A 15,149-nucleotide genomic window follows, 5' to 3' on the forward strand; every position below is an offset into this window, starting at 1 on the left:
AATTTAGAGAGAAAACTTGGGATTCCATGGGTGAAAGGTACCCATAGATGAAGTTTCACATACCTTTATCCTTAGAAGGACTAAATTGAAGTGAATTCAAGATTGACCTTGAAGTTTCCCCTTGAATTTGCTTGAAGAAGAAGAAGAATCTTGAGAGGGAACTTTTAGAGAGAAGATTTTGTGATTTGGAAGTTGCGGTGAGAATGGGAGAGTTAAGGGTACTTAGGTTAGTTAATAAGTGAGAATCTAGTCTAAAAAATTGTCCACATTCATTAATGAAGCACAGAGAAAGACCTAAATACCTTTCATTTGAAAATGGGACTGGGCACCTAGACAAGACCTCACCACAGACCGTGATAAGCAATACGGTCCGCTGTCACAATCGTGGTGAGGGGCTTGACTTCTGAAAAAGGGTTTTTTAAAGGGGATACCCACCACCAGACCCACCACAGTCCATTAAAGGTAATATGACCCGTGGTGGAGGGATCGTAATGGGAGTGTCAACAGGGCATGCAAGAGGGTCCACCGCGGGAGGTGCCACGGTTTGTGGTGCACTCCACGGACCGTAGTCCCCTGTCGTGATACCTTCCCTACAGACCTGAGTGTCAGGACTTTAACCACGGTATCCCACCATGAGAAGTGGTAAGGGATATGACCCGTGAAGGACTTCGTGGTCATCACCTCATGCCAGAAAATTGAGTTTTGGGGGGATTCATCTTTTGATCCTTGTTTTATCACTTTCCAACTTTGGGGGTCTTACAGTTATTGGAAAAATCGATAACCCATTAAGACAATAATAATTTACTACTTTACCTCTACATAAATAATAAATATTAATATCAATACCTTATTGGTTACTACATTTGCTCTTTAGTCCTCAATTTATATTATTGTCCTAATTTTTTATTTGTGTTTGCACATGCATAGTTCTTTTCATGTTAGTTACTATTGTTTCTATTTTATGAATATTCTGTAAAGTTACATTATTTTTTTGTTGCGCCAAATTATTGCAGAAGTCATATAACTATTTTATGAGTATTTTCTTATTGGTTAAACTGAAACCTAACCGTTAAGGATAAAAAATTGATAAATTGATAAAAAATATCTTATTTATTTTATTATTAGTTTAGTGTATTTTAAAATCGATAAATTGAACTAATAATACATAAGATGAAACTGAACCAATCGATGCACACCCCTAATTTCAACTATATAATTTATGCATTGGAGAGTTCGTATCGTATTTTGGACATCGAAGAAATTTTTAAAACAAGTAAAATCAAAAACCATTATTTGAATATTACTGCTGGTATATGTGAAGTTTTGAGGAGAAGATCATTGAAGTGTTCTTAGTTGCTTCTCAAATGATATAGCCGCCCTTGCACAGAGGTGGATTAGGTATTGTTTTATGTTATAAATATAGTATCATTTAAATATGGATGTTTATAATTTTTAGGTATAAATTCTATTATTTTGTGCAGTAATATTCACACCTTTATTATCTGCTCATTAATCTTTTACCACCATAATATTTTTCATCTTTTCAAAAGGTTAATATCATATTTAATACAACTTTACAATTACTACTCTCTTGTAATAGTAATAAAGATGATAAATATTAATACATATCAACACACTTGAAAGAATAAGAAAGCTCTTCTGTCTCTCTATTTCTATTGCTTTCATCTGTTAGTATTGTTTTTATTTGCTCTCATTTTATAATCCGAGGTTCAAATATTAAGGTAAAAATACCTTTCATGAAATTATTTTAGGAGAAAGTCCCATCTCACTAAGAGAGTAAGACATTACGTCATGGTGTACCCGATGATAAGATGTTGATTTCAAGTCTCATTACATTATTGCCTAATATATTTATATAAGTAAGGAATTGAGATTGAATTTTGATGCATCATATTGATGACATAATATTTACTATGACAAAATAATGTGTTTATGATGAAATTCATGAAACTTGTCCATTGAATCTGCTCTATTCCATAATGTGAATGCGATAGCAATGCATAATAAGTTTGAAAGAAGATAAGTGGTTGAATGTATGAATGGGGGCATGGAGGGACAATAAAATAATAATACTAATAATTGTTATAATTATAAAAAGGAGAAAATAATGGTTTCTTGAAATGATTTTTCAAATTGTGAAGGTAATTTTTACCATCAAAAGTTAATATCATGTTTATGGCAATCTTACAATTATTCTCTTTTAATAGTATATATAGGGCCCCTATCTAACCCAAGTCATCCCCAAAGCAAGCTCCATGGGCAACTAAAGTCAACATCAAAGGCATGCATTAGCCAAACATAGGCTAAGACTGAATAACATCAATACTAAGGCCATTCTAACCTATCCACAACTCACGGGAATAATCATAACATTACACTGATCATGATCAACCCAAATATTTTCTAAAAACAATCAAAATATGGGTAAATCAGTTCAATAATGATAAAAAAAGGAATTATGCTAAAATACCAACCCAACACTTCGATAATCATCATGCTAGAATAATCAACAACTAATATCTAAGAATAGTAAGTCTTAGAATACCTCGAAACTGAACACACGAGCTCCAAACCTTTCAATTGGGCCTTTTTCTTTTTGAGCAACATCCGAACGATGACACACTATTAAAATGGTGATCCTCATTTCAATGCGATCATTTTGACACTCCAATCAAACTCAGATATATAATCGAATCTAAAATGACATTGTGGTATCCACATAAGAAATTATGAAATGAACTCTGTCAATGGGTCCCAACTAGCTCAAAAAACTTATGTCCCAAAAACGGGCATGAACAGAATGTGAATTTTCCCAAAAGCAACCCATCAAGAATAATCTCAACAAACCTAATTTCAAGCTAAAATCGACCAATCTAAAGGAAACTTATGGGTTTAGAAGTGAGAATAATAATTCTTACGACGTCCCCAAGTAATCCCCACCTCAATGCAAAGACTCCCCACAAGAATAGCCCAGAATTTAACTCTAAACATTCTTTTCTTCAAATGAGAAATGAAGAAAAAGCTGGAAATAATATACTTCTCCAACCGCTTCGGCAGACCTGACATCACAGGTGTAACGACCTATTCCCATCATTATGGGTAAGCCAATGGGGAAGAAAAATTGAGTCAGAAAACTTCTGAGTAGTAGCTTAGAAAGCTTGAACCTAGACCAAACTTGGATGAAATCTGAGTCACTTGAGTTCTAGGGAAATATGATAATGGATGGGGGAATTAATGTTGAGTTTGATCATTCGAGTGATACCCAAGACGCTAAGGAGCATGTAAGGTTTTATGAAATTGAATTCGAATGACTAGAACTCCCGTAATTGATCGTGGCATGAAGTATTGAATTTAGAACGTCATAGGTTGAGGATGTATTGCAAAATGGGAGCTTGGAACTCAAATTTCGAGTTTTTATCTCTATGCAACCCATTGTGGTGGGAATAATCCACCAAGGCGAGTCTGCTGTAGCGGGATGGGTCTCGTTGTGGCAGGATAATCACCAACTTAAACAGAAAAAAGTCCCAAAATTGATTTTATTTCTCCAACGTCATTCTCGAATGGCCAGATGCGACAATATTCTTTCAATTTTTTTATCAAATTTTGTGCAAAAGGTAAGTTAATTACTCCCAAATTTGTATTTTGATTCTTAGAACATAGAACCCCTGCTAGTAATTCTTGAGGGAGCATTTTGGCTTAAAATTAATGGTGGAAAAAGATCTAATTGAGTGTTAGGATCACAGGTTTGACTAAGGACTAGGATTTTGATATGATCATGGTAAATTAGGCCTTATTTATTGATCCTTTGCATTAATTACTTATTTTAGACCATGAACAGGCTAAAAGACTCCGGAAAGGGAGGACTCGAGTGTCTTAAGAGTGTTCAAGATTGATTTTAAGGTAGCTTATTATTTATTTCCTGTCTATTGTATATACGCATGTATGTGAATAGGAAAATGAAAGTGAACCCGATGAACTGGCTAATATGATTTATTACATGAAATGATCCTGTTACTTGATTGTGTAATTATGCGAGCCTATTCATTGTCTTGTTATTGTGATTGTGATTGTTATTGTGGTTGATTGGATTGGGTGTCACATTCTGACACATTAACAGTTTGGGTGTAGGTTCTATGAGAGAACCATTTTTGACTACTATACTTGTTGCATTGGAATTGAGAATTGTTTACTAAGCATGAAATGATAACTGAGGTGCATTCTGTATATATGTGTTATTGTGTTGTAGCTGCTTGTTATATGTTACTTATTGGAATAACCACATGATCCTACCAGTGCAACATTATTTTATGTACTAATACTATACTTGCTCTTTCTTTGTTAAGTACAGGATATATTTAGGTGGCTACTGACAGACCTTAGATAGGAGATCGTTGATTGCTGAGTTCAAGAGTGAGTCAGTTCTTTCAGGCTGATGTGGGTCCATCCTAGTCTTAGTCATTCCTTTTGAACTTAGACTATTTGATTAGACTCTTATTCATGTTTTAGTTTTTGGGGTTGCACCCTCTTTTCTTAGACTTGTTGGCTAGTTAGAAGTTTTGGTACAATGACCTTTAGATTCTAGAAATGAATTTTTGCATTTCTACGTTTGTTTGGTTAACGTATTGAGTTTATAGTAACTCAACTTTTAAACTATTAGTTAAACATGTTTCCACATCTTTAAATGTCTGTCTTCTGTTAGTATTTGCTTAGTTGGGTTATATAATGGTTCTCAACGGAGGGTTAGTGTGGATGTCAATCATAATGGATCAGGGTCATGACAAAGTTGGTATCAGAGCTCTAGATTATTTAATATCGTTGTACCAAAACAAGTGTAGTAGAGTCTTGCGGCACCTGCGAGAGGTTATAAGACTTTAGGAAAATCTCTTTATCTTCTTCTCCATTCGTGCTATAACTTGATTCCAATTGGCGTATGGTGATCCAAATTAGTATCTAATTTCTTTCACTCTTCTATCCATAAATGGTTAAAACATAAATCAATGGTGTCAGGCCAGTAGAACCCATCAATGAGCTAATAGTGGAGACCACAGTAAGCAGACGTGGCTGAGGCAAGGGTAGAGAAAGGGGATAAGGTAGAGGTCAAGGAAGGGCAGCACCCGCCAGGGGTAAAGCCCAAGCTGATAATGTACCTAGAGAAGATGCCCCTCCCATACCCTAGGTCGAGGTAGAAGGGAATATGGAGATTGAGGTTGATGAGGATGCTGAAACAGAGGAGAATACATAGACTAAGACTGCAAGTCTTCTCCCTTTGTACCCAGCAATAGCTCATTAGGTCTTGACTTTTCTAAGTATGTTGGCTGGCTCTGGAGCCATTCCCATAGTGTCATTGCTCAAGCTCCAGTTACTCAACCTGTTCCTGCAACAGTCTCTAAGGTGAATGAAGCATTGGAAATTGTTGCCTTCTTCCATTACTTTTGGACCCTGTGATGACTGGTACTGAGCATGAGTTATTGACTAAGTTTCTGAAGTTGAAGCTGCCCGTGTTTCATAGTTCTGAGAGTGAGGATGCTTATGAGTTCATTTTGGATTGCTATGAGAGGCTTCATAAGTTAGGCATTGTGCATCAACATGGGGTTGAGTTCGTCAACTTCTAGCTTTAAGGTGAGGCTAAGCAGTAGTGGAGAGCTTTTGTGGAATGCAGATCGCCAGTCTTGCCTCCACTCACTTGGGTGTACCTCCATGCTTTGTTTCTTGAAAAGTATGTGCCTCGTACTTTGAGGGACCGTAAGAAGGATGAGTTCATGACTTTGGAGCAGGGTGGTATGATTATAGATACTTATGAGGCTAAGTTTCATGCCTTGTCCCGATATGCTACACAATTGTTGACTATAGAGGTAGAGAGAATTTATTTTTTCGTCAAGGGATTGAATCCCAAGTTGTAGGTATTGTCTATTCACACGATCTCTACAGGTAAAAGTTTTAATGAAGTGAACGACTTTGTAAAGAAAGTGGAAGCGATAGTAAGGATGGATGGGATGCCCCTTTCTATCATCTCAGACCATGGTACGTAGTTCACAATGAAGTTTTGGGGAAAGTTACATGAGAATATGGGCACTCATCTCACTTTTAGTACAACTTTTCATCCCTAGACTGACGGGCAATCAAAAAGGATAATTCAAGTGTTGGAATACATGCTAAGAGCATGTGTGATTGACTTTGGTAGTCATTAGGATAAGTTCCTACCCTTGTGTGAGTTTTTCTATAATGACAGTTATCACTCCAGCATTGACATGACACCATTCGAAGCAATTTATGGAAGAAGATGCAAATCACCCATATGATGGTTTGAAGCTAGAGATGTGAAGCCTTTTGGGGTGGATTTGGTAAAGGATGTTCATGATAAGGCAAAAAGTATCCAAACCAAGCTTCTATCTGCCTAGAGTCGACAAAAGGAGTATGCAGATTAAAAGGTGAGGGACATGTCATTTTAGGCTGAAGAGAGAGTCCTTTTGAAAGTGTCACCCATAAAGGATGTAATGAGATTTGGCAAGAAGGGAAAGCTCAGTCCTTGCTATATTGGCCCATTTGAGATCCTTGACAGTGTCGGACTAATGGCTTATAGGTTGTCTTTACCGCCTAGCCTATCTGAAGTCCATCCAGTGTTCCATGTGTTCATGCTGAAGAATTATCATGGAGATGGAGACTATATTATAAAATGAGACTCAGTTTTATCAAAAAAGGACCTTCAGTATGAGGAGGATCTGGTTGCAATCCTTGATTGTGATTTTCGAAAGCTAAGGACAAAATAGATAAAATTCATGAAAGTTCAATGGAAGCATTTTCTGGTAGAGGAAGCTACTTGGAAAATCGAGAAGGACATGAGAGACAAGTATCCCCAGCTGTTTGACTATACAGGTACTACTCTATTTTTCCATTAGCCTAGTTTTCCTAGTTTGATCACTCAGAGACGAGTGATAGGTAAATTGTTATCTATTGTAATGATCTATTTCCATTGTTATGAGTAAGCCAATGGGGAAGAAAATTGAGCGAGAGATCTTCTGAGTAGTAACTTAGAAATCTTAAGCCTAAACCAAACTTGGATAAAATTTGAGTCGGTGAGGTCTTGGACAATCTAGTAATGGATGGGGGATTTAATGTTGAATTTGGTCATTCGAGTTGATAGACAAGTCTATAAGGAGCTTTTACGGATTTACAGAATCGAATTCGGATGAGTAGAACTCCCGCTATTGATCTTGTCGTGAAGTGTTGAATTTAGAACGTCATGGGTTGAGGGTGTGTTGCAAAATGGGAGCTTGGAACTTGAATTTAGAGTTTATGTTTACGTGCAACCTACTGTAGTGGGAATAATCCCACCAAGGCGGGGCCGCTGTGGTGGGATGGGTCCCACTATGGCGGGCCAATCATAGATTTAAACTAGGAAAAGTCCCAAAATCGATTTTATTTCTCCCACTTTGTTCTTGAAAGGCAGAGGCGACCTAGGAAGATATTCCTTTAGTTTTTAACCAAATTTCATGATAAAGGTAAGTTAATTACTCCCCAATCTATATTTTGATTCTTAAAACATAGAACCCCTGCTAGTAATCCTTGGGGGAGGGTTTTATCTTGAAATTGATGGTGGAAAAAACCCTAGTTGGGTGTTAGGATCACAGGTTTGGCTAAGGGCTAGGATTTTGATATGATCCGGGTAAATTAGGCCTTATTTATTGATCCTTTGCATTAATTACTTGTTTTAGACCAAAAACAAGCTGAAAGACTCCGGAAAGGAAAGGCTCGAGTGTCTTAAGAGTGTTTGTGCTTGATTTTGAGGTAGGTGATAATTTATTTCCCGTATTTGATATATATTCCTGTTAACTGCTTCATTGTATGCATACATGTATGTGAATAGGAAATGAAAGTGAACCTGATGAAATGGCTAATATGATCAATTACATGTATTGAACCTTTTACTTGATTGTGTAATTATGTGAGATTGTTCATTGTCTTGTAATTATGATTGTGGTTGATTGGATCGGGTGTCATATTCTGACACATATATATTGGATCGGGTGTCACATTCCGACACATATATTGGATCGGATGTCACGTTCCGATACATAAATTAGACCGAGTGTCATATTCTGACACATATATTAGGTTGGATATCATGTTCCGACACATTAACATTTTAAGTGTGGGTTTTATGAGAGAACTGTTTTGTGACTACTATACGTGTTGCATTGGAATTGAGGATTGTTTGCTGAGGTGCATTCTATATATATGTGTGTGTTACTGAGTTGTAGTTGCTTGCTTATATGTTACTTAATGGAAAAGCCATGTGATCCTACCAACAAACCATTATTTTGTGTACTGATAATGTACTTGCTCTTTTTTTTTATTGAGTATAGGGATTCTTCAGGCTGCTACTGACATACCTCAGATAGGAGATCGTTGATTGTCAGATTCAAGGGTGAGCTAGTTCTTTCAGTTTTCCGTGGTTCCATCCTAGTTCTAATCCATCCTTTCAGACTTAGACAATTTACTTAGCCTTAGACTATTTACTTAGACTCTTATTCATGTTTTAGTTTTTGGGGTTGCACCCCATTTTCTTAGACTTGTTGGTTAGTTAGAAATTTTGGTACAATGACCTTCAGGCTCTAACAGTAAATTTCCACATTGCTATGCTTGTTTGGTTGAAAGGTTCTTTACATATGCTCTTTCTCAACGTATTTCTTTAGACAAAGACTCCATTTTTGCCTCTTTTCGTACTGAGTTTATGAGAACTCAACTTTTAAACTATTATTATACCTGTTTCCATATTTTTAAATGTCTGTCTTACGTTAGTATTTGCTTAGTTGGATTGTAGTAGTGGTTCTCCTCCTGGAGGGTTAGTATGAATGTCAATTACAACGGGTCAGGTTCGTGACAGCAGGTACGACATAGCATGAGCATAAAATACTCCACCGATGTGAGGGTCAACGGAGGTGACCGGCTCTGCAGGAGCGAGCCTGTAGAAGCAAAGGTCCTTCTGTAGGAGCGGAGGTCTGCTAACCTAGCAGCTTCTAATGGAGCGACTCCGCAAAAGCGATCCTTGCTCCGCGAGGGCTGCTACACGAACAACTAATGCAATTAAAACGACATTTCAGACTCAATGGAGTTTTCGAAACTTTTAGCGAAGATCGTCTCGATGAAAAGTGAGCCCCATACCCAAGCTCTGCTTAAGCTAAAATTAACATGGTAGTTTGAAATGAGTCAAAAAGTCTCGGAACCTGTCCTTCAAACTCGACATTCCAAAGATAATAGAACTATCAGAACTGCCTTCCGAAATTGTTTGCCTGAAGTTTTGACCGAAGTCAACCATTCAAATTTTAAAAATTCCAACACAGAAAAACTTGCATAAAAACCAAACAAACGGCCCGATGACCGAACTATCAATCCCAATAAGTCATAAATGACTTGGGATCGTTATAAGAAAACTCTAAATGCCAAAGATACAGTAAATAAAACAAATGACATGGAGATTGATTACAAAAAATACGAAAACTCTCCTCTCTTATTTCTATTTCCATTACTTTCATTGTTAGTATTTCTTTTAATTTATTTGCTATTATTCAATAACATGTTAAGCTTAAATTGACCTTAGTTTCAATCGATATTCTTGGAGGACATCACAAACCAGGAAATTCAAGCCTTATAAGTTATAACTCTGAAATTATCTGCAAAATATGGATTGTAACAGCTCATCCATCAAGAAAAAGAAAAAACAAGTGCTTTGGAAAGGCAGAAAACGTATCTAGTGTGAAACGACAGACCTCGTGCAGAGGTAAATGAAAAAACTGAAGCACACATTCAGCTGTGAAATATATTAGTTTATCAGCCCTGTTGTCTTGGGGATGTGTATTGAAATAATAACTTAGATTTAGGGCATATCTACTACCAATTCATCAATGTCTAGCCCATACCATCCTTTCATCAACCAAGCTGGCAACTAACTGGACCAGCACCACCAATATCCTACCATTATTTATACAGAGGATTCATTGTCCCATCTAGATTTTCAAACATTGTGACTTTTAAATATACTCCATTCGTCTCTCGATCAAAATTATCTATTGTGATTTTTAAAAATAGTTATCTCAAATTACTTATTATTTTAAAAATTCAAGATAAAAAATAATTATTATTTTATTCATTTAATCCTTATTAATAATTGTTTTTGAATACTATAAACACATTCATTATATATGATGACATGTAATAAAGCAAATATTCAATAAAGAAAAATTATAACTTTTAGGTATGATAGTCAAATTTATCCTTAATTATATTTTTAAAGGCAAATATAAAAGAGAAACATGAGATATTTTGAAACGGAGGTAACATATATCCATCTATATGTACTTGCTTTCATGTGCGTATGCATTGACATATATAAAATATATGACTGGACCAGAGGCGGAAACATACTTATGTTCTCACTCCGTTTCATTTTATATGATATAGTTTAGTTTGATATGAAATTTATAAAAAATAAATTTTTGAAACTTGTCTAAATTAGTGATAGATATTTGTATAATTATAAATAATTTCATTAATGATAAAATAGATATTTTAAAGTTAAATTATTACTTTCTAAATATAAAAATGTGTCTTTTTTTTAGAGACCAACTAAAAAGAAGAATCTGCCATATAAATAGAGATAGAGGGAATAGTAATTAGTAAATACCCGGATGTGTCTGATATGAAGGAAATCTTTTCTTGAAAAATGCTTTTAAGTTCTTTCGAAAAATATTTCGTGGAGAAATAAGAAAAATGAGTTTTCTAATAAAAATGGACAACAGAAATTAATAAGTAACATTCCAAATATATTTTTGTCTACGAACATCAGTAAATTTTAATAAAATATTGAATTTTGAATATATAATTTCAACACTTACTTGATGATACTATAGACTCGCAGATGGAGCCGTCACTGGCTAGCTTCTCGTTGTATATGCTTGGCGTCCTATATATACCTATTGTTTCTGTCATCAATCTTTCATCAACTAGCTACTCCTTATGGCTAATTCTTTATCTCTAGCAATGGCGCCACTTATCTTTGCCTTTTTCCTTCTCATCGCTCCTACTGTATGTCTTTTCACCACTTTATTCATTTCTGAACTACAACACATCATACTTATATACCTAGTTTTGTATGCTTAGATCGATCTTAACTCAAATTAAGCACATAGAGTATGAACTAATTTATCCAACAGTTTTTGTTATACATGCTAGCATAATTATGAGCATTTACATTCGACATGAGCTCGAAGTTTGTTCCTAATCGAAGGAAGTTTTCTATTGTAACATTCTTAGATGTTAATTTCTCAAATGGAACTCGATCAACTAGTAGTTATAATTATTTCATATAGTACGTCATTTTAATTGTAGAAGTTGAAATTGGAATAAAGAAGCAAATTGATTAACTATTAATTGAGTGAATTGGAATAAAGAAGCAAATTGATTAACTATTAATTGAGTGAATTATCTCAACATTAATTGTTATGATAAACAACTTTTATCAAGTGTAAACTAGTTATATTTATGAGCTACTTTCATATGTAGCCAGGAATAAATTAAAACATAGTTCACCAAAATATGCTAACTCATTATTTTTCTTTTGTTGGCAGAACGGGGATAGCAACACTGCTCCTGGTGCTTTTCCACATGGTAAGATATCAAGTCCACCACCACCAGTCAAAGGATCCTCTCCAACACCTCCAGTCCCCATGCCACCAACCAGTCCATACCCACCCACCCAGGTGACCCCTCCTCCTCCACCAGTTAAGTTACCATCCCCACCTCCGGCACCGGCAGTCAAGCTACCACCACCTTCACCATCACCACCAGTCCCTACTCCCCCCGTTTCACCACCAAAGACCACAGCAGGTATATATATATATACAAGAGTTCTAATTAATTAGTTGTCTTTTTTCTTTTCCCTGTGTATTAATTGTATTTATCCCCTGTTTCTTATATCTAACTAGTATTTAGATGATACGTCAGAATGAAGGATGAGACTAAAGATCGATCCATAAATTTAAAGCATTGAGTCAAATTCTTCAATCTTTTGTCTAAAAAGAACGATGTTTGTACCAGAGAGAGAAACTTCTAAAATTCCTTACTATGATAAATGAAAAACATGGTAAGGAATCAAATTACACTAATAGTAGATATAAAATGTTTAAACATTGTCCGTCTATATATGTAACTTAAACCTTTTATATGATGTTCAATTAATATTTTTATTATCTGAGAATGCCCTCAAGGCTTAATTAACAAGTTAATTTCTATGATAATTGGATATACATCTATATATATGTGCAGACTGCGTTCCCCTATGCCAGGTGAGATGCAAAAAGCATTCAAGGAAGAACGTATGCCTAAGAGCGTGCACAACTTGCTGTTTAAGATGCAAATGTGTTCCACCAGGCCAATATGGCAATCTAGAGAAATGTGGCAAATGCTATGCTAACATGACCACTCGTGGAGGCAGGCGCAAGTGTCCATGAAAATTTTTAAATGGTGTAATACAGAAAACTGTTGCAGCTGTGACAATTGATCAAGTAGTTAACATGTGCTTTCTGAGGATATTTTGATATTTAAATGTCCAAACAGATCCAGAAAACCTGTCTATCTTCGTCCTTAGATACCCATTTTTCTCCAACTGTTTGAGGTTAAGCCCAAATATCATTAAGAGTATCTTATAATTTTTTATATTGTGTGAGTGTGTCTGCACGTTGTTTTAGTAATGGAAGGGAACGATTCACATGTTAATCTTGCAGTATTAGAAATTTATCTGGCATCCGATCTTCATCATGTGAAATTGTGTGTGATGAATTTCTGCTTACTACTATAGACATGCATACAAATATTTGATATGAATTAATGTGTAAGAAGTCTTGTTTAATTTGCTTAACATCAGTTATGTGATTTATATTCTGAGGACATTTTCAACTCAACGCTCTACTAGTTACCATTTATGATGCTCTTTTCAATTTTAAGGTGCCCAATGAATGAGTGGAATCACTCTGTTTTTGGTATCGAGGAAAATGTCTCTTATTTTTTTATGTTTGGCTGGACAAAATTTTTGAAAAAACATTTTCTCTAGAAAAAATAGTTCCTTAAAAACGAGAAAAATGACCCTTTAAGGGGGGGGGGGGGGGGGGGGGGAGCTATGCAGAATTTGTATCTTCATCAGAATTAAGCAACTCCTCCCAGTCAACTTCCTCCTCTTCTTCATCTTTCTTCCTCAACACCTCCAATATCCTCTTGACCTTATCCTTTGCCCTCTCACTTGTCATTTCCTCAAGTGCTGTCAACAAGTCCTCTGCAGCAGCCTCCTTTGCCAACCCTTTAAACCTAAGTCCACCATGACTTAGACCATTTAATACAGTAACACAACTCTCGCGAGTCGACTCTGCATCAAACTCTCCCCTTCTCAACATACCCACAAAAACTCCACAGCACCCATCAAGCATAGCTCCTCTCCCCTCTACACTACCCGCCATGTTACACTGTATTAACAGAATTCGACCCGGCAAAGAACCAGTTCTCACCATGCCTAATAGTGACTGAATAGCGCCAAGTTTAACCTAGTGCAGTTACTCTGAACCAAAGAAAGATGATACAAAGCCAAAGCAGAATCATGCCGAGTCCGTACTGAAGAGGAGGCAATGCACCCAAAACTCCAATAGCAGTTTTGTTTTGATCATCCAATGCCAAACTAAAAAGTGCACCTGCAGCATGTTCCTGTGATTCAGGGAATCCTCCCTTTAACACATCAATTATAGGGGGAAAGGTTCCAGAATGCACAATCTTCACCTTGTTTCGATTTTCTAACGAGAGGTTCACAAACGCTGCTACAGAATTCACCTGTACTGAAGCATATCTGGAGGTGATGATAGAACGAACAGCTGACAATAAACCAGGAGTACATAGTTGAAAACGGGTTTCTCCCGGGTTCGAGTCAGCTTTCGAAGTGAAATGACAGCTTCTTCTTGTTCAAACACTTGGGAGCTATTCAGTTTGACGATAGTTTCATCATCTTCACACGAATTAGGATCCGTTTCGGATGAGGATGATGATGATGAGTAACAGAAGGGCAGAGGTAAAGAACCACTCACAGAACTCATAGATATGTCATGATTCAACTGTGTCATAGATTCAATAAACCGGTTCATGACATCAGAATTACCCATCTGTTCACGAAACTTTTGTGGGTTTTGGGTAGCCATTAATGTAAGGACGAGATTTTCATCAGAAAGATAAGATAATCGAGGGTCGATATGTGAAGAAGAGCACCAGTTAAAAATGGTAGATTTGAGGGCTCGATTAGGGATGATATTGGAGAAATTGGGCACAGAACCATCAGGCAAGATGGGTGTAAAACAAAGGGATTTGCAGGCATGAACACAGTGACGTTCAAAGGTATGGCCAGAAGAGATAATTTTAAGGTTAGCCATGAGAGAGACCCAGAAATTGGACAGATGAATTCTATAGAAAAAGCTGGGTTCTTTAATTGAGATCAGCGAAAGAGGTTTTTTTTTGATTCGAAGAAATATTTTTGAGATGAACTTGACCTATTTCAGGATAGTGCTGATCACATGATTAGAAAATGTGTTTCAGAAGTTGAGGTAGTTGCTATCTTGATTCTTTTCATGCATTACAGGTTGGTGGGAACATAGGGGAGTGCATACAACTATTAAGGTACTACAAAGTAGTTATTATTGGCCAATGTTGTATCAAAATGAAAATTCTCTTATTAAGAAGTGGGTGCAATGCCATTAACAAGGAGGGGTGTCGAGATGACATGAAGTACCTCTCACTCCTATTTTAGAGATTGACTTATTTGCTGTATGGGGGGTCGGTTTCATTGGTCCTTTTATGAGTTCTTATGGGAACAAATACATCTTGGTGGCTGTTGATTATTCACATGATTAGAAAATGTATTTCGGAAGTTGAGGTAGTTGCTATTCTTGATGCTTGCCATGCGTTACAGGTTGGTGGTCACATAGGGGAGTGCGTACAACTATTAAGGTACTACAAAGAGGGGTGTCGAGACGATATGAAGTACCTCTCACTCCTATTTTAGAGATTGACTTGTTTGATGTATGGGAGGTCGATTTCATTGG

The 15,149-nt window shown here is 36.3% G+C and overlaps 1 protein-coding gene and 1 pseudogene across 1 annotated transcript; one reads left to right on the plus strand and one right to left on the minus strand.

Annotated features, from left to right (window-relative positions):
* Nucleotides 1-11,033: 11,033 nt before the first annotated feature.
* On the plus strand, nucleotides 11,034-12,821 carry LOC129896333 (gibberellin-regulated protein 14-like). The gene is made up of 3 exons (XM_055972199.1): nucleotides 11,034-11,103; nucleotides 11,646-11,904; nucleotides 12,343-12,821. Exons 1-3 carry the CDS (start codon nucleotides 11,035-11,037, stop codon nucleotides 12,525-12,527), a joined length of 513 nt encoding a protein of 170 aa, XP_055828174.1. The 5' UTR covers nucleotide 11,034; the 3' UTR covers nucleotides 12,528-12,821.
* Nucleotides 12,822-13,142: 321 nt separating this feature from the next.
* On the minus strand, nucleotides 13,143-14,578 carry LOC129896229 (U-box domain-containing protein 40-like; annotated as a pseudogene).
* Between the last annotated feature and the right edge of the window lie 571 nt (nucleotides 14,579-15,149).

The sequence above is a fragment of the Solanum dulcamara genome, chromosome 7 (genome assembly GCF_947179165.1).
Source record: "Solanum dulcamara chromosome 7, daSolDulc1.2, whole genome shotgun sequence".
In the NCBI taxonomy this organism is placed as follows: Eukaryota; Viridiplantae; Streptophyta; class Magnoliopsida; order Solanales; family Solanaceae; genus Solanum; species Solanum dulcamara.